The 19,312-nt window shown below is 45.3% G+C and overlaps 1 protein-coding gene across 5 annotated transcripts in view; it reads right to left on the minus strand.

Moving 5' to 3' along the window:
• Window positions 1-19,312, minus strand: part of CDK19 (cyclin dependent kinase 19) — a 185,653-nt gene that overhangs the window by 12,811 nt on the left and 153,530 nt on the right. For 4 of the 5 annotated variants that reach the window (XM_053303258.1, XM_053303347.1, XM_053303425.1 and 1 more), the window contains 4 exons: window positions 9,905-10,048; window positions 2,112-2,181; window positions 1,631-1,703; window positions 376-473 (listed from right to left, as the gene is read on the minus strand). In XM_053303258.1, the coding sequence (XP_053159233.1) occupies window positions 376-473; window positions 1,631-1,703; window positions 2,112-2,181; window positions 9,905-10,048 (385 nt within the window). Of the gene's footprint in view, window positions 1-93; window positions 141-375; window positions 474-1,630; window positions 1,704-2,111; window positions 2,182-9,904; window positions 10,049-19,312 lie in introns of all 5 variants that reach the window. The other variant, XR_008317905.1, reaches the window with a different exon arrangement.

Consider the following 19,312-nt stretch of genomic DNA (forward strand, 5'->3'; position numbering starts at 1 on the left):
AGAAAGATCTGGAAATAATGCAAGAAAGGATATCCATCACCAGTACAGACTCTCTTGAGAGGCCATGCGTTTATTTATTTATTGAGAACTTACAGGGAAATCTCTGTCCAGCTAGTGACCTACATCAAATTGACTGCCTCCTAGGAAAGACAAGGAATAAAATGTAGCATTTTGCTTTCCTTCTGTGCATTCACCAACTCTTACCAAATGAAGAAAGCAAACTTTTGCTTCATGATGTAAGCATTTCAGAGACATAATCAAACAAATGTTCTGGTTAGCAGCCTATTTTTACATATTTACATGGTCAACACAGATGACAGAAATCATTGTTAAGCAGAGAGGTAGAAATGTAAAGGTTAGGAAAGAGGGACTTACTCTGATGTAGGCAGTGGGTCCTCCTGGAAGTAGGGATCCTGCAAAGCTTGCTCTGAGGTAATTCGTTTTGTAGGATCCATAGTGAGAAGTTTTTGAAGCTGTTTAATACAGCGTTAGTGGAGATTAGCTTATATGCATATCATTATTGAACTGACTGACATAAATGCCAAAAGAATTCTAGTATTAAGTTATAACTAACTTAAAGAAACAAAATGAGGATTTGCTACTTAGGGAAGATGCTGCAGTTTATTCTGGTTATTTTTTTACAAGCACAAATGTAGCAGTTGATGAAGGACAATGTATTCTCTCTAACTATCTCAAAAAGCCTATACTTGAATACAACAGAAAAGGGAGCAGCTGAGAGAAGGATGAAACTTAGTGGTCTCTCTGATGTCCATCACTATATGACAGAAGATCATAAGAAGACTGTCTCAGACAAAAGGTACTTCTAAGTCCAGCATTCTGTTTCCTATAGTTTCCCACATGTTTCCAGAAAGCCCATTTTCCCAGAAAGCATGTTTCCAGAAGACCTGCTTCACTACTGTCTCCTAGAATCGAGGAGGAGATAATACATTTTACATTTGAGTTCTTTAAGAACTCTTCAATGGATGCCATCCAAGTATAGTGACTTATTATTATTTTAATTACTCCTAAAACTTCAGCCTCAGGGCCAAATTACAAATGATATGAAAAAATACTATTTATTTATTATTTGTTTATTAAATTTCTATACCACCTAATATAGAAATCTCTAGGTGGTATGCAGACCATCCTGCTCCCATCTTTTCTATTTCTTTCTTTCCTCCTCCTTTATTTACAATTTGTATTGGCAATAGCAGTTTCAGGAAGACCCAATCAGAATTACAGCCACAATGTGGAGGGAGTGAGGATTAACTGATGGCAGCATGGTGCCATTTGGCAACTTCCCTTTCAGGGCAAACTGCAGTGTTGGGAACACAGCATGGGGACAAGAGTTAAACCCCTAACTCCCATACCATGGTCTTCATCAAATCTGGGAGGTCCCTGTGGCTTTTTTTTTTAATGGACGCTCAATACAACTTTTAGTGTCACATATAGTTTGGCCCCAAACAAACAATTAATGACATCAGCTACACAAGAAAGAGGCAGGCTTTTCAGTGCATTACAGTTTTAAATCTGTGCATCTGCATCCTTATTTTCTTTCAAAACACAATAAGTGAACGTTAGAAAATAAAACAATCCACAACAGTACGACAATACTGGCACAATAACCTACCAAAAGAAACACTTTGCTGTCAGGCTTGACTTTGTGTTTTTCCATATATTTGATGAGGCTACTATTGGCATACCTGGAAAATTAAATGGGGGGGAAAATCACAAGGGTGATACACTATCAAAAAGGGTGGGAAAGTACACTATTACTAATGCACATTTGCCAGCTTTTATTTATCAGTGTGTATAGTGGTCTTTGTTCACACACATAGGAATTTTGGCAATTTATTTATGTTAGCCTTTTTTCTTAATGTTTGCACTTGCAATTCATTTTGATAACAGGGAACGTTGTTGTTACTATATATTCCAATGAGGAATATATCAAAACAAAACATAAACTCAGAACTGCCTGACATGTTTCAAAATTCCTACATGGAAAGCACTTGCATTTTTAAAACTAAGAAGAAATGAGACAGTAAAAGCTGATCACCATAATCATGTTTTGAAACCATTATTACAATTCGTTCTAGATACAGATTACTTACGTTGTTCTCCTAAAGTCTTTTTGAAGTGTAGGATATTCTGGCATCTTCCTAATATCTTCCCAGTCTTTATCTTTGGGGGAAAAAAAAGCCTAAGTACATGTATATGAACTAATGGCACATACTTTCCCTATTTACTATGCCTCCACTCCCCTCCTGTTTCTCTGCCTTCTTCCTTCTAGAAGTTCTAGATTGTGAACTCCACAGGGTAGGGTCTCTCATTTTTTAAACTAAAGTGCCATATAAAGTACATTGATTGATGATTTACATTTATATATCATCACCTTTCATCCTGGGACTCCAGGGCAGTGAACAACAAATTTAAAACAAAGTAGAACATAAAACATCATTAAAAATACAGTTAAAAACCAAACATGCTACAAAACTAACTAAAAGGAAGTTAGAGGACAGCTACCTACTGGCTGAATGAAAGGCCTGAATGAAAAGGCCACTCTTTAAAACACTAGGAGTGAGGAAGCCGTGAGGATCTCATCTGAGAGTGAGCTCTACAGCCTGAGGACAATCAGCAAAAAACAAAACACCCAGACCTGTATGTTCGGGTGAGGCATGTGGGGCTGAGCCTTCCCTGTCAAATTAGTATTCAGAAACTACAGATGGTGCAAATGTGGCAGTCAGAATGGTATCTGGAGCTGCCTGCAGTCTTCATATTACACTAGTAGGTATACTCAATGGCAGAAGACAGGTAACTAGGGCCCAACTCATTTAGCACTTCAAAAGTAATCACTGGCACCTTAAATTCTAAGGATGTGCAGAATGTTCCAGGGTTGGAACGTTCCACCTCAAAATGGGCCACTTTGAGGGTTCCAAGCTTGGAACAGAACACTCTTAAAAGTGGGGAGGCCTCTTCAGAGCTCAGAATGTTCTGACCTGTTCTGACCGCCATTTTGTAATCCAAAATGGCGGACTTCTGGCCTCTGCACATGCACGGTGGCTATTTGCATAGTCAGCACCACCACGCAAATGGCTACCATGCATGTGGAGAGAGCAGAAGCATGCCATTTAGAACATTCCACGCATCTTACGCTCCATTCTGAGCTCAGAACAGAATGCAAAATGTGCTTCATGCACACCCCTATTAAATTCTACCTAGACACAGAGAGGTAGCTATTGCAAATGCAGGCAACTCCACATATCAGCCTGGTTGCCACATTTTGCAAATGTGTATTACTGTAATTTCTGAATACCTGCTTTTCAAGGACAGTGCCCGCATAGAGTACATTGTAATAATCCAAATGTGATGTGACTAAGGCATGGATTATAAGGAGCAAAGCAGGTGAACTAGCCAAGCTGTGCAAAGGCACTCCTGGCCACTATCACCATAGCCACCACCACCACCAGATTCTTCAGGAGCAAAAAAAGATTGGAGGATCCCCAAGCTGTGAATCTATTCCTTCAGAGGGAGTACAACCTCATACGAAACAGGTTGAAACCTCCTACTCCTCCTACTCCAACTGGCCCCTCTGCTAACCACTATCACCTTCAGCTTCTCCAGATTAAGTTTCAGCTTGTTAGCCCATATCCAGACTATCACAGCCTGCAAACACCAGCTCAGAATCTTCTCCATCTCCCTGGGATCAGATGGCATATGAGAAAGAGCTATCTCCATATTGATAACACCACAGCCCAGTTCTCTAGATGATCTCCCCACTAGTGGTTTCATACAGCTGTTAAACAAGGGGGACAAGAATAGATCCCTGTGGGATCCACAGGCCAATAGACATAGTTCTAGCAGTAGTTCCCTAACACAATTTTTTGGGATCTACCTTTCCAGTAGGATCAGTCCAAGACTGACCCATTGAGCTTCAACTCAGGGAGGCTGACCAGAAGGATGCCATCCCCAGTGTGAACATATAACTCTCCCAAAATAATCAGTCTGGGGGAGCCCAACAGGACCCCCAAGACCACCTTCAACAGCTCAGGCAGGGAGATTGAGGTGCAGTGGGGTGGTGGGTGGGCACATCAAAAGAAGCTCTGTCCTGTTCTTTGAGGTCCACCATCAGAAACAAAGATTTAATATTCTGAGATTGTCTGATCAGACATCTGGAGAGGGGAATGGATTCACAACAGATTATTGCAATTCCATCTCCCCAACCCTTAAGATGGGCCTGTTGCTGGTTCAGGAAACCTGGAGGATATAACTGGGTGACCCATACCTTCTAGGCCTCATCCAGCCTGGTCTCCATCACACAAGGCAGGCCAGCATGCTCATCTACTGAGCTAGTGTTAAGCAACAGGACCTTCACAGTGCCAGTTCACCCTAGCAACCCTGGACTAGACTGAAGGTCCAAAGGAGGAAAAGCTCACAACTGTCTGTGCCTGGGTCATTTCCCAGAAATGACCATCCAACCCCCACCTCCATATCTTCCTTTACATATCGCACAACCAATTGAAGCTCCCCTGGCCTCCCCAGAACCACATGTCCTTTCCCAACAAGCAAATTAGCCTTAGCAGCCAAATCCACTAAGGCAGTCCAATACACTTCTAACCCTCACAAAAGAGGGAAGCACACATTACCACCATCACTACCACAAGCAACGTGAGAAGAACTACAGGTTGCTCAACTGTAACTTTGGTTCATAGAATGGGCATCTGTCCTTTTACACCAATGGGCTATGCGCCTGCACAGAGACCTCATTGGAACCTAACAAGCTCAATTCTCCTGATTTAGGCAGGAACCCCGACCCCAGCCGCGCGCGCTCTCTCTCTCTCTCTCTATATATATATACACACTATATATATATATATTTATACACACACACACACACACACACACACACACACACACACACACACACACTTTTTTAATATCCCGCTCTTTCTCCAAGGAGCTGAGAGTGGTGTAATACATACTTAAGTTTCTCCTCACAACAACCCTGTGAAGTAAGTTAGGCTGGAGAGAAGTGACTAGCCCAGAGTCACCCAGCAAGTATCATGGCTGAATGGAGATTTGAACTCAGGTCTCCCCGGTCCTTGTCCAGCACTCTAACTACTACACCACGCTGGCTGGTGCGCATGGCTGCGCCACTCCACATATGCGGCTGTGCCACTCCACATCCCCTCAGTCATGGAGTCCGCCTTCAGTAGACCCAGCGGGGAGGATTGGAGAGCATGTAAAAGAACAGATGACCACTAGAAGAACCAAAGTTACAGGTAGGCAACCTGTAGTTCTTCGACATGGTCTCTGTCTTTTACACCAACAGGCGCATAACAAGCTAGCACCCAAGGAGGAGAGAACAAATGGAAACAACGATGCACTCTGCAAGAAGAATTTATTTTAAATAAACGAGGTACATCAACTGAAAATAGATTGCAGGACAGTCCTGCCAAACCTAGCATCATTCAGTGCCCTGGCATCAATGGCATAATGACAAATAAAGGAATGGGGCAAAGCCCAAGTAGCTGCTTGACAGATAGTGTCCAAAGGGACTGCACGATCAAAGGCAACAGAAGCTGCCATGGACTGAACTGAATGCGCCTTAACAATTGCAGGCAATTGTTTATGAGCCAAATTGCAACAAAGTTCAATAGTAGAAACAATCCACCTAGACAGGGAATGAGCAGAAACTTGCAAGCCTTTGCGAGGCCCATCATACAGAACAAACAAAGGAGTTTTCCTCCACTCTGCCAACCTCTGAACATAGAAGGACAATGCCCTTCGAACATCCAAACAGTACGACCTGCGTTCTGCATCAGATGAAGGGTTTTGAAAAAATGTAGGCAAGGTGAGTGGTAGGGAGCGATGAAAGGTAGAAACTACCTTCTGAAGGAACTGTACATCTGGTAGGAGCACTACCTTATTTTTATGAAACTGCAGGTACGGTAGATCAACCCTCAGGGCCCGCAGTTCACTTACCCTCATAGCGAAGATGATCGCCGCTAAGAAGGCAACCTTCCACGTCAGGAGACGAGGATCAATTGAAGTCAAAGGCTCAAAGGGCAGTCGTAGCAAACCAGCCAGAGCCACTGACAAACCCCAAGCCGGTGACATAACAGGCTCATCCGGTAAAGCATGCGATAAACCCTTCAGAAAACCCTTTACCAGTGGGTCTTTGAACCAGGAAACCCGAGAGGCGGGCAAATGCGCCACAATGGCTGCCAAATGTACTCAGAGAGAAGAGCTTCAAATCAGATTCTTTCAAAGATAACAGAAAGGAACAAACATTTTGAACAGATGGATTAAGAACATCAAACCCATTCTGAATAGCAAATGTACAGAAACGAGTCCATTTATGTCCATATGACTTCCTTATCGAGGGCTTTCTCGCCACCAGCAAAATGTCCCTGAGTCTCACTGGGAAGGATCTTCCAGGTAATCAGGTGCAGGGACTGGATGTCCAGATGGAAGCACCCGACCCTTCTACTGCGACAGCAGGTAAAGTAGAGCGAGAAGGCTCACCCAAGTCACTGCCACACACCTCAGAGCTGCAAACCAAGGCCTCCTGGGCCACCAAGGGGCTATCAGGATGGCCCTGGAGCAGTCCTCCCTCAGTTTGTGAAGAACCTTTGGTATGAGGGGGAATGGTAGGGGCCACTCCAGGTAGGGGCCACTCCAGGACAGGACAAAAGTATCGCCCAGCGAGCCCTCTCCTTCCCCTCCCCTGAAACAACAGAGCGCACACTAAGCATTGTCCCGAGATGCAAAGACATCCAGAACCGGAGCCCCCCACATTGCGAATATGACACCCCGGTCCAAGATCCACTCATGGGAAACCGTTTTCAGTCTGCTCAGCATGTCCGCCTGGACATTCAGGTTCCCTTGGATGTAGACCGCATGAGGCATCACCACATGTGCTACAAACCAATGCCACAGGTTGACTGAAAGAAACAGAAGGCTCCTGGAGGTCGTGCCTCCCTGCCAATTTATACAGGCTTTCGCTGTTGTATTGTCAGTCTGAATTGTCACCAAACAACCTGCATTTATGAGTAAGAAGCCCGTTAGGGCATGGAATATGGCCAACAGTTCCAAGTAGTTGATGTGCTACCCCTCTCTGTCAACGTCCAATGGCCGCTCAGGCAATAATCGCTCAAATGAGAGCCACATCCTAGCTCCGATGCATCGATTGTAATCACCCAGCATGGAGGAGAGACCTGGAAGGGAGAGCTGAGGTCCAAATGATGAGGCTTGACCCACCAAGCCACGGCTTCCCACACCAGCTAAGGAGGCATGCACTCCAACTGAACGGAGTCCTGAAGGGGGTCGAACACATCCAAGAACCACCTCTGAATGATGCGCATCCGAAGGCGTGCATGTGGCAGCCATATGGCCTAACAGGCGCTGTGCCGAGTGCATGGTCTGCAGCCTTCCAGCCAGCTGTACAAATGTCTCTATGTGGGTCTCCGGGAGGAAGACTTTCTCCAAGCTGGTGTCAAAGATCAGCCCTATAAATTGTATCCTGCGGACAGGATCCAGCTGGGACTTCTCGAAGCTGATCTGCAAGCCCAGGCTCAGCAGAGTATCTATGACTGTGTTGAGAGAGCTCAAAGCAGCCTGCTTCAGACCCACTAGGATAAGCCAATTGTCTAGATATGGCATCTTTCTCTTGTAGAAACGCCACGACAGGGGCCAGACATTTTGTAAAGACCCTCGGGGCCGTTGTCAGGTCAAACGGTGAGGCCTTGAACTGATAGGCGATTCCTCCTATCTGAAAATGCAGGAAATGGCGATGTTGAAGGCGTATGGAGATATGATAGTACGCGTCTCTCAGGTCCTCTTCCAACAGGGCAAAAACAGTTGGTAATGACAACATCCGGAAACGTTTGTAAACAAAGTGTTTGTTTAGGCCTCTGATGTCCAATATAGGGCATATATTGACTGCAGTTTCCAGATGTTCTTCAAGGGCAGCCCCACATAGAGCGCGTTACAGTAATCAGCCTTGACGTGACTAAGGCATGGGTAACCGTGGCCAGATCTGCCTTCTCGAGAAAGGGATGCAGCTGGCGCACTAGCCGAAGCCGTGCAAAGGTACCCCTGGCCACCGCCTCCACCTGAGCTTCCAAAAGCAGAGCTGGGTCCAGTAATACCCCCAAGCTGCGTACTTGCTCCTTCAAGGGGAGTGCAACCCCATCCAGAACCGGTAAAATCTCCTCGTCCCGATTGGCTCTCCTACTGACCAACATTACCTCCGTCTTGTCTGGATTCAATTTCAGTTTAGTAGCCCACATCCAACCCATCACGGCCTCCAGCCCCCGATTCAGGACATCCACCAAAAGTAAAATTCACTTAGGCAAGTCCTCCAGTGGCACAGAAGGGGCTGAAACCATGGATAGGTCCGAAGCAGGCATCAACGATACCGGTACCGAGGCCGGGAGTTAAGGCCAGTTAAGGAGCGGAGTCCGAGTGCTCTGATTGCTTCGAAGAAGCTATTTTAAATCACTGCTTCAATAACAAGGCCTCTGAAGAACAGAGGGCCAAGTCCCACAGGGCAGTGAGCAAGTGAGAAGCCCTATTCTTTTGAGCCTGCTTCGTAAACCTCTGGCAATGAATACAGGGATTCCCCCAGGCAGAGAAGACACTCGGTATGAGTATCGGGGGAAGGGATTTTAGATCCACAGCGAACACATTTCTTAAAGTTCTTTGTGCCCGGCATAGAACTTTCGGCCAGCCGGCCACAAAGCCCCATCCTGGCTAGGATCGGAGTCTGCGGCGGGGAGGACTGTAAAAATAAAAACGCCAAGAAAAAAACACTACTGCATGAAGTAAAGAAAAACAACAACAGGTGTGAAAACCAGGAAACAGAAGAAAAACAAGAGGATTCAAAAATAGTCCTACTTGTTGCCAAGCCGAAGTCTACTGAAGCGCAGACGACAAAGACTGAGGGGATGTGGAGTGGCACAGCCGCATAGAGCAGCTGGGTGCAAGGTTCTGGCCTAAATCAGGAGAATTGAGCTTGTTAGGTTCCTACGAGGTCTCTGCACAGACACATAGCTCATTGGTGTAAAAGACAGAAACCACATCGAAGAACTGCCCTTTTACTGGCAGCTGCCTTACCATAAACCCAGGCCTAGGTCAAGAGAAAAACAAGATTCAGCCTCCCAAATTTAAAGACAGAACACATTAAGCAGGTGAATCTTCCCACATTCGATCTAACTGTACTATAGCACAGCCCTATGGGCATGGGTGAACCATTCCCAATCTATATGGCCAGTCCAACTTAGAAGTCAACAGGATTATCACCCCTCTCACCAGAGATCACTCCAGAACTAACAGAGAAATAGCTGGATGTCCTCACCCTCAAACAGAGGTGAAAAGGTAACCCCGCCCCAGTGTCATCCCCTTTGGTGATGACCTGCCTGTGGAATACCCCAAACCTTCAAACTGTTCCCCTGGAAGTCCCTACCCAAGGCGGAAATTGCAAAGAGAGCACTCGAGGCTCTCCTCTCTATCACCCTATAGCGCCTGAAATTTCCCAGCTTCTTCTCCTTTTCCCACAGCTCCCTGAGAGGCCAGATGGAAAAAATTAACCCTCAGAAGTTGTCCACAAATTGCAAAGGCTATACATACTCTGGGGGCTTGCAGGTTGGCCTCAAACTTTCAAACTCCCCACCCCGGAAATCCCTGCCCAAGGTAGAAGTTGGCAGGTCCCTATACATTAATGGTATTATATTAACAAATTAAAAAGAATAATAAAATTAGAAGTCCAAGGATATATATTGTATACAAATTGTAATACTTTCTTACTTCCTGTTTTACATGCTAAGAAGCTAATTTATTGAAAATCTAAATCAATGGATTAATATTGATTTATTAATAAAATAATAATAAGATATTAATCTACCTGCAGGAAATCCCATTACACTGAATATGCGATCAAGTTGATCATGGTGAAAAGGATTGCTTGTTTTGATATCTTCCTGACGACAGTGAAAAATAGGTTCTGAAGTCAATAGCTCGGCAAATATGCAGCCAATAGCCCAAATGTCTAGGAAAGAGAAGAGAATAAATGTGGAATATTTAGTGTCCTCATTTATTACTTCACTGAATGATTGTAATTTAAAGCAATATTCATATATTAACATATACAGCAAGTGCATGTATACATAAACATGACCAGATAAAACAATCAGCCCTGTAAATTTTACTGAAAAGCACAATTTAGCACTCAGTCTGTCAAACAAATTAAAAACATCAAATCTTCCAATCACTGTTAATAATCAAGCTGCTTGCCGCCTTGCTCGCATGGACCACCTCAAGCTGAGGGCCCACAGCCCCCACCTCGGAGAAGCATGCGGGACCTGGGAGCTAGCTTCCATTGGTCCCGGCAGGCTTCCGGGGCGGGGCCGGAAGAGGTAAGCCAGCAGCACGCCTGGGCCGGCATCAGTCCACCTCTCGGCAGTGAAGAAGTCGGACATGCAAGGCAAGTGCTCCAAAGCCGGTCATGGAACAGGTGGCCTGGCTTTCGGAGCGGTGCGCCTGGGGGCTGCATCGGCGGATTCCAGGCTTTTAAGCCCGCTGCCTTTTACAGGTTTGGCCGCCGCTCGTGCACCTGGGGGCTGTAGCAGCGGAGTCCAGGCTTGCAGCCTTCCCGGCTTTCTTCCCTAGCGAGCGCCAGTCAATTGCGGCCACCGTTTTGGCCACTGCAAGGGGTCAGGCTGAACCACGTGGCCTGAGCATCGAGGCCCAAGCCCGTCTGGCGGTGTGGCGGGGCTCGCTAGAACCCCACTCCCACCCCTCACGGCAGAAGAGGCAGCTCGGCCTGCTCATCCTTACAGCCAGCAGAACAGCACCAGCGGCAGCACACCAAGCCGGGTCTTAACCCAGCTCAGGTTTGGAGTCTTAGCTCGGGTGGGGGGGGGGCAGTTGCAGTTTGTAATAAGGCTGGGTGGGGGCAGCACGGCAAAGGGGGGGAGCATTCTTTAAGCGCCAGATCTCCAGGACCAGTTCCCAACAGCACTTAGTAGCTGAGTAGAGAGGGGGTTGAGTTGGTGGTATTAGGGCTCTGTGTGCACACGTGGTGGACTCAGAAGGTTAGGATTCGCGCGCACACCCCTGTGTTTTGCCCGGCGGTTTCGGGGAGGCCTCAGCCATGGGCCCCAAGAAGGCACCAACCAGGAAGGGCAAGAAGCTGGCCCGTATCCCGAAGAGGCCCCCAGTCCCACCGGATTCTTCGTCTGAGGACGAGCGCGACAGTGAACTGGGATCCATCAGGGCACTTATCGCTCGCCTGGAGTCCTTGGAAAAGGAACGCACAGTACCTACGGGGGACGGTGGGGGAGGTGGCCCATCTGGGGTTCCCGCACACATGCAGAGGCTATCCAGGGCTGTGAAGTGAGCTAAATTAATGCAGGGCTTTGCTGACCGCTTAGCAGCACTCGAGGCGACCGCGTCACCATCGCCCAGTCCAGGGAGCAGTGGAACACCGGTGGGACCCAAACCAGGAGGCGGTACTGAGGAACTGGAAGGACAAGGGTCTGGATCAGGTGAGTCTCCCCAGGGAGTGTGGCCATGGGGTTTGCCTTGCAGACCCCCTATTGGGCCTTACGGGTGATACCCAGGCCCGTTGAACTGGGCATCGCTTCTTGCCACCTGTAATCAGGTCTGGCAAGGGGAGTCCAGGCAGCAGAGAGCAAGCGCCACCCCTGCGCAAGCTGCCCCGGCAAGCACAAGCAGCAACACTGATGATGGGCCCGTCCCCTTAGGGGACCACCTGTTGCCTCATGTCAAGGAGCGCATTTTGAAAGGCGAGTACATGGACATCTTCCAAATGCTTTTCAAGGAACCCGAGCCCGTGGGGGCAAGGAGCGGGGGCAAGAAAAGGACAAGGAGTGGACCAGGAGGAAGCCCATAGAGTGTAATTGCAACAACTGGGTTTCCGGGTTCAGTATATATATGGGAGTGGTCACTCAGATGTACCCTGAGAAGGGCCCCGCGCTCATTAAGTATTTTGACACCATTCATAGGGCATTCATGGACTTTGCAGGCAATGAGTGGGAGTGCAATGATAAGTCCTTTAGGGAAAGGGCAGCTAACAACCCAGGGCTGTCATGGGAGAAGCAGCATCCCGAGCTGTGGCTCTGGATCATGACACCGTCCAGGCTCTTCACAGGGGAGTGCGTGGAAAGCAGCCACTTAATTTCCAAAACTCCAGCAGTGTCAGCAGCCTTGCCCACGGGCGCCCAGGGCATTCAAAGTCCCCTGGTTTGCTGGGAGTTCAATAGGAGCAGAAAGTGCTCCCACTCCCCGTGCAAGTACAGGCATGAATGTGGCTTTTGCAGAAGCCGGCACGCCGGCCTCAACTGCCCCCAGATGAAGGGTTTTAGAGTAGGAGGTGGGAGCTACCACTTGAGTGGGAGTAAGGGGCCTGAAGCCGCCCATGGAGGCGGTGTGGGAAAAGGGCCCCATCCCAATTAGGATTCTGGTGCTTCGGCGGCTGTTGCGCAACTACCCGGACAATGCACACAGTACTTGGAAGCTGGTTTTTCCGAGGGTTTCGGGATTCCATGCCAGTTTCCACATAGGCATAGTTTCACACACAATTTGAAATCAGTGCAGGAATGGAGCAGGTAGTAGCTAGGAAAATCAGCAAGGAGGTGGCGTTAGGCCAGGTACTCAGCCCTTTTGCCGAGCTTCCCCTGCCAGCATTGAGGGCATCCCAAGAAAGCTCCCGGGGGAATACAGGCTAACACATAATTTGTCTTACCCTAAGGGCACCTCCGTCAACGACGGTATACCAACTGAGCTTTGTTCAGTCTGTTACACTTCATTTGATGAGGCAATGGCGATGGTCTGGGCTTGCGGGCCTGGGGCCTTGCTGGCCAAATGTGACATTGAGTTGGCTTTCCGGCTACTGCCAGCACACCCAGATGACTTTGACCTGTTAGGGTTTGCATTTGTGGGGAAGTACTACATCGACAGGGTGTTACCTATGGGTTGCTCTGTCTCTTGAATGGCCTTTGAGGCTCAGCTCAACTCCTCAGCTAACTTATCTTTATGACTACCTTTTCGGAGGGAGGGCGGGCTCTAATCAATGCGCCAGACTGCTGCACACGTTCATTGCCCTTTGCCAGGAGCTGGGGGTGCTCCTGGCAAAGAACAAGACTGAGGGGCCGTCCACCAGGCTGACCTTCCTGGGCATAGAACTAGATACGCAGGGTCAGTTGTCACACCTTCCCACTGACAAGCTCAAGGCCTTGAGGGACCTCCTGAGAGCTTGTGAACGGGCCCAAAAGGTCACCCTGCGCCAGCTGCAGTCCCTAATTGGCCATCTCAACTTTGCATGCCAGGCTGTGGCCCTGGGCTGCCCCTTCTTGAGGCGTCTCTGCGATGCCGCGGTGGGATGCAAGTTGCCTCACTTTCGAATTAGGGTAACTGCTTCCATGAGGGAGGACATGAGGCTCTGGTTGTGCTTCCTGGATTCCTTCAATGGGGTTTCTTTTTGGCACTCCCTGCAGCTGCTGGAAGCAGACTTCCAGGTGCAGCCTGACGCGGCAGGGGGTACCTAAGAGGGCGGTGGTGCGCTGAGCGATGGCCACACGACTGGGCAGTGAAGGGAGTCACGAGGGACCTCACGTTCCTCAAACGATTCCCCATAGTGGTAGCTGAAAAGCACAATTTAGCACTCAGACAGCCTGTCAAACAAATTAAAAGCATTTCATCTTCCAATCACTGTTAATAAATAGAGCTGCTTTACTGATTCCTTAAAATATGTTTGAATACACTCAGAAGGGAAACAGTGAAAAATGCGGGGAGAGGACCTTTTATTTATTTGGAGGTACATTGTACTCTCCAAATACCCTCTCCCTGTTTTGTTTTGTTTTGTTTTGTGGTCCTTTGATGGCTCAGGGGCCAGGCTGTGCATAGGAGAGTGAAAGAACAAACCAAGCAAAAGCCCTCCCTGCCACTGAGATCCCAGGTGCGGACTAAGTTCTGAGCATGGCCTCGGGTGATTTCAGAGCTTGGGGGCATGGCCAAGCTCTGAAATTACCCGAGACCATGCTCAGGAACTCAGTTACCACCCAGGGATCGTAGCAAGATGGAGGGTTTCATTTGTTCTTTCACTCTCCTATGCACAGCCTGGCCTCTGGGCCCTCAAAGGACCAAAAAACAGGGAGATGATGACATCATCTCTGAAAGAATTAAACGAGAGAGGCAAAAATAATCTTCTTAGGAGATATCAAGAGAGAAAAAACAACTACAAGAGATAGAAAATAAGAGGAAGAGTAGTACTGTATTCAAAGAAATGATTAAATTTCAAATTTTCCATAATGTTTTTTCATTTAAAGAGTTTTTTAATGGGTCACTCACTTTTCTCTCAGCCTAAACCACCTCACTGGGTTGTTGTGAGAGTAAAGATAAAGCAAGAGTAGCATAAACATAGACAAACAAATATTTTATTTATTCATTATTTTTATCTCTCTCAACACAGACGCATGCACAATCTTCAGTATCTGGACACCCCATCTAGACATAGTGGAACTAGTTTGCTTTGCACAAACACTCTAAAGCATGTTGTTCAGTTCAGCCACACTTGCACCCTTGTGCCATGAGGTTTGCAGATGCTTCTTATCTTCTTTGCAATTGGGTTTGCTTGGTCCACAGCATAAGTGACCCATAAAATGCAACTATTAGTCACAGAACAACAGAAACTAATTTTGTGCAAAACAGATGGCAACAGAATACAACATAAGAAGCCCTGTTGGGTAAATTAAAGGGTTTTGCACTGCAAACAGGATCATTGTAAGATAACTGCTTCTGTTAAACTACTGGGTTTGGGGTTTTTTGTGTGTGTGTTAGCCAAGTAAAAACATTTGATTAGTATTTTCATTGTACTTCTTAAATTATATACATACATACATCTCAAGAGAGAGAAAGCGACAGTGCGTGCTAGCTGCTATGGGGCCTATTAAGCTTGACATAGTGTAGGGCCATAACATGTAATAATCCAGCCATAAAAATAGAGGACAAGTGGGAAGCAAGGAAAGTACAGCTGCCTTGCAAAGAATGGAGGAGAGCAGGCAACGACTCTAATATTCTTTTTGCTTGAGATCATAAAGATGGAAAAGAAATGATACTTATCTTAATTTTTGGTTTTCTTTTTCTTTTTAAGAAACCATCAACCAACTTCCTTATTAAACTCCATAGCACTAACTGCAGAAACACTTAGTTTCCACTCACAATTTTCTTTCGTACTGCACAAAATGTATTCAGGTGTATGTTAGTATAAACCTTGCCACAAACAGCAATGCACAAACATTATAGTGCCTGTGTCCCGGCCCAGTCCCATGATTTTAATCTTCCGCTGCCACCAAGTAGACTTCTATATTTTCTCCGGCTGTGTCTACTAAGACAGCCTTCTTCCAAAGCAGAGTCGCATTCAAAGTTAGGTAGTGTGGAAAGGCTTCTAAGTACGGGGTGGGGAAAACAGACAGAAGCTACAGATTTTTTAAATTCCTAGTTCCTTCACTTCTACTTCTTTGTTCAAGTGCTCCACTAACTCATCATGACTGTTTGGCTTCTTTTCATAGCAAATAACCAAAATGTAAGTCCATTGGTCATTTCTGAATCTTGAGTATAGGCCAGGATCAGCCTTTCCTTATGTGAACCCCTCCTTGAGTAACACCTGGTTCAGTTTCTCACTCCATGCTCTAGCACAGGGATTCTCAATGTTGGGTCCCCAGATGTTATTGGACTTCAATAGGGATTATGGGAGTTGAAGTCCAATAACATCTGGGGACCCAATGTTGAGAATCCGTGCTCTAGCAGCTTGCTTCAAGGCACTGATACTTTTCTGGAATTTGCATACAAGCCTCTTTTCAATACTCTTTTCAACAGCCTAATCCTGGTGGATTTGAAATGCAATTTGTACATCCAGGAGGTCAACTTGCATCTTTCTTGCTGCTGCGATGATAAGAAGTGTTCTTATTGAAGTATGCTTCATGACAGGTGAAAATGGCTCACAAACTTCCACCACAATTTTGAAATTAACCCTTGGCTACTAATCTGGCTTTGTAGCACTCAATATCTCCCTCTGCACCGTATTTGATTTTGAAGACCCATTTACAGCCTACTGACTTTCTTTCAGTGGGTAGTTTCACAAGTGTCCAAGTTTTATTTTTGTGTAGAGATTCTCTCTCCTCCTGTGGCTTTTCTCCAACTTCCAGCTTCACGTGTTGGCAGTCTTTCAATATCTTCCTATGTGCAGGGATCCTGGGTCTCTTCTTTTCTGGCCATGTAGGAGAATCTCCTGAGTGGAGCCCCTTTCTTGGGTCTCTATGAGCGTCTCACTTCTGACTCAACTTCTGATTCCCTTCTGGTTCTGTTTCTCTGGTTAGCTCCAGTCTTATGCAAATTTCTTCTTCTCTTGGTTCTTTTTCCATCTGGATATCTGGTCCAATTTCTGGCATTTCATTTGTGATTGGCTGTTGTCTTTCATCAAAGTATACCACATTGCATATTCTCACTGTTCCAGTGGCCAAATCAAGGATTCTGTATCCTTTCCCTCCTAGTGTATATAGAGCATTCCTTCTTCACATCTGCAGTTCAGTTTATTTCTTTTCTCTCTGCCTTTCATCCAAAAACTCTGATACATCCCAGGTTGGGTTTGTTCCCATGCCATAAGTCAAAAGATGTCACAGCTGCCACTCTGTTCTGTAGATGATTTGCAGTCACGATTGCTTCTCCTCAAAATTTGCTTGCCAATCTTAGATTCTGCAGTATGTACCTTGTCATTTTAAATAGGGAACAAATCTCCCTTTCTACTATACCATTCTGTTCTGGGGTGTGAGGCACCGTCTGTTTATGTTCAATGCCTCATTGGCCATTTCCTTAGATGTAAATGCACCCCCATGATCAGTTCTTAGTCTTTGCAGTTTTCCGCCAAACCTACTACTGCAACATACTAACTAAGCTTCTTGAGAACTTGGCTATTCTGTTTTAGTGTATAAGTTAAAATGTGTCCAGAGTAGTCACTGAGAGTCAAGAATTATCTATGTCTTCCTGATGATTCAACTTGCACTGGTCCAATTCTTAAATTTAACTTCACAGCCTCCTCTGCATGTGGCATGTTTAATTGAGATTCAGCTTTTAAAAACTGGTCAAACTTTAAGCATGCAATGGATAGCATCTAGTTTTCTATCAGTTTTAGCTGTTTGGGAGACTATGAAGCATTGTGCAGCATTTTGAAGAAGCAAGGCATGATTCAACAAGGGACAAAAAAGAGCAATGCATATATGAGGGCTTACAGCAAAAAATTACAAGTATAGGATTTCTGTTGGATATAGAGTTGATCTATGATGTCCTTCAAGAATTGTCTGAATTAAGTTTGGACTAAGAAGAGTGTGATATGAGCCTATACAAGGATGATCAAAAGACAAAAACTCTTGTACAACCTATTTGAAGAAAAAATGTTCCCAGGCCCATATTATGAAAATGCCACCAAAACAACTGAAAACCTCAACTTTCAGCAAGTTGCTCTTCATCACAAAGACTGTAAAAAGAAGCCTCCAATTGAGCCAGAAGCTTTTTATAGAACCTTGGGAAAAAATCAGTCCAAAAAAGGCTGCTTGATAGTGGAAATGACAATATAGCCCAAAGTGCACATGTCCTTGATAAAAAATCAGTGCCCGAAAATGTTGATGCTCATTTGACATTCGGTGAGATGGAAGTCAGAAAAATGGTGTTAAGACTTTAACTAAATGAAAGAGATACAATTAACATATTTTGTCAGTATCCGATCGAGAAGACTGTTCCAGAAAAACTGCTGCATTTGAAACATGCTCCAAGTACTATTCCCATTTCTTCAAGCGAATGTAAACAAGCATTTTCACAGATGAATTTGGTTGTCACTCCAACCAGAGCTTCATTGCTGACAAAAACTGTTTCAGCACTTTTGTTTCTTAAACTTGTAGGACTGCCCCTCCTATGCTTTGACCCTACAAAATACATGGAGTCATGGCTACTCTAAAAACATCTCTCTGCAGTAGACACCAACAGCAAAGAATGGAGTCAGGACATTGCACCAGATGAGAACATGATGAACATTTGGAATTTTCTATAAAATGCATATAAGTATGTTCAGTTTAGTATGTTCTCATGTATTAATTGCTTATATCTCTCTTAACCAAGATAAGAGTAACAGCACCCTGCAGGGAATGAAGGCAAATCCCTCCCCGCCGCAGCAATCCCAGGCAGGGAGTGGGTTTACAAGAGCACCAGCCACTTTTGAAACTTGGCCACACCCCTATGTGAGTGACACAAAAGGGGTGTGGCCTGGCTCTGGAGGCATGCAGTGCTGAGGTTAAAGTATCTTTTTAAAAAACAAAAAAGCACTGTGTGTGTATGATATATAGATATAAAGAGAGAGAGACTTTTAATTTGCCAGAGGCTCATTCACATTAAATATAAACTGATTTTTTAAAAACCATTGGTTATTTAAGCTATGTGTTGAAAGAGAAACGTAGTGAATGTACACATTATTTTAAGAAGGGGGTGCGGGACAACCACCCAATATTTCTCACACAGCACATTTTTCAATTTCTTGCTTCCAAACAACAGAAAATAAAGGAATATTTTCAATCTATTTTTGGACATCCTAGATCAAAAGTAGAGTAAAACAGAATCTTCTAAGCTTGCAAAACAAGGCTTAAAATCAAAACAAGAAATTACTGTAAAAACGTACTCTAAAGTGAAAACATAAGGAAATGCAATCAAAAATTAAACAGAAGTAACTACAATTTATTATTATTTTTTGGTTATATGTTGACTGTGTGGATGCTGGGGTAAATCATACAACGTCCTCAGAGATACTAGATATTCTGTGTTTTTAAAATCTTTTAGCTATTGCATATATAGTATTATTATAAATGTTATTATTGCACATTTATCACATACTAAAAATATACTGATATGTTTCTGCAACCTTTCAAGCTTCTTTGTAGAGTTACAATTGCCAACAGTGGATTTCTCCCCTCAAATAGCTTCTAAAGTTCGCTCTTGGGTAAAGAATCACAGGAATTACTTGGACCCAAAAGCACTCTGAGTCATGACGAAATCACATGAACATGTTTCTATTTATATAAAATTAGCACAGGGACTGTCAGGTTAACTGGCCAATTTGGAAAGATGTTGCAGAAGCTGAAACAACACTTTCCTTCTTGTAGTGTGACTTGGATGCCTTTTGAGAGGGAAGCAGAAGTGTCAACGCAGATAAGGAGTCTGTCAGAATGGAAAGCAACCGTCAATGGCCAGC

This window comes from Hemicordylus capensis, chromosome 1 (assembly GCF_027244095.1).
Source record: "Hemicordylus capensis ecotype Gifberg chromosome 1, rHemCap1.1.pri, whole genome shotgun sequence".
NCBI lineage: Eukaryota > Metazoa > Chordata > Lepidosauria > Squamata > Cordylidae > Hemicordylus > Hemicordylus capensis.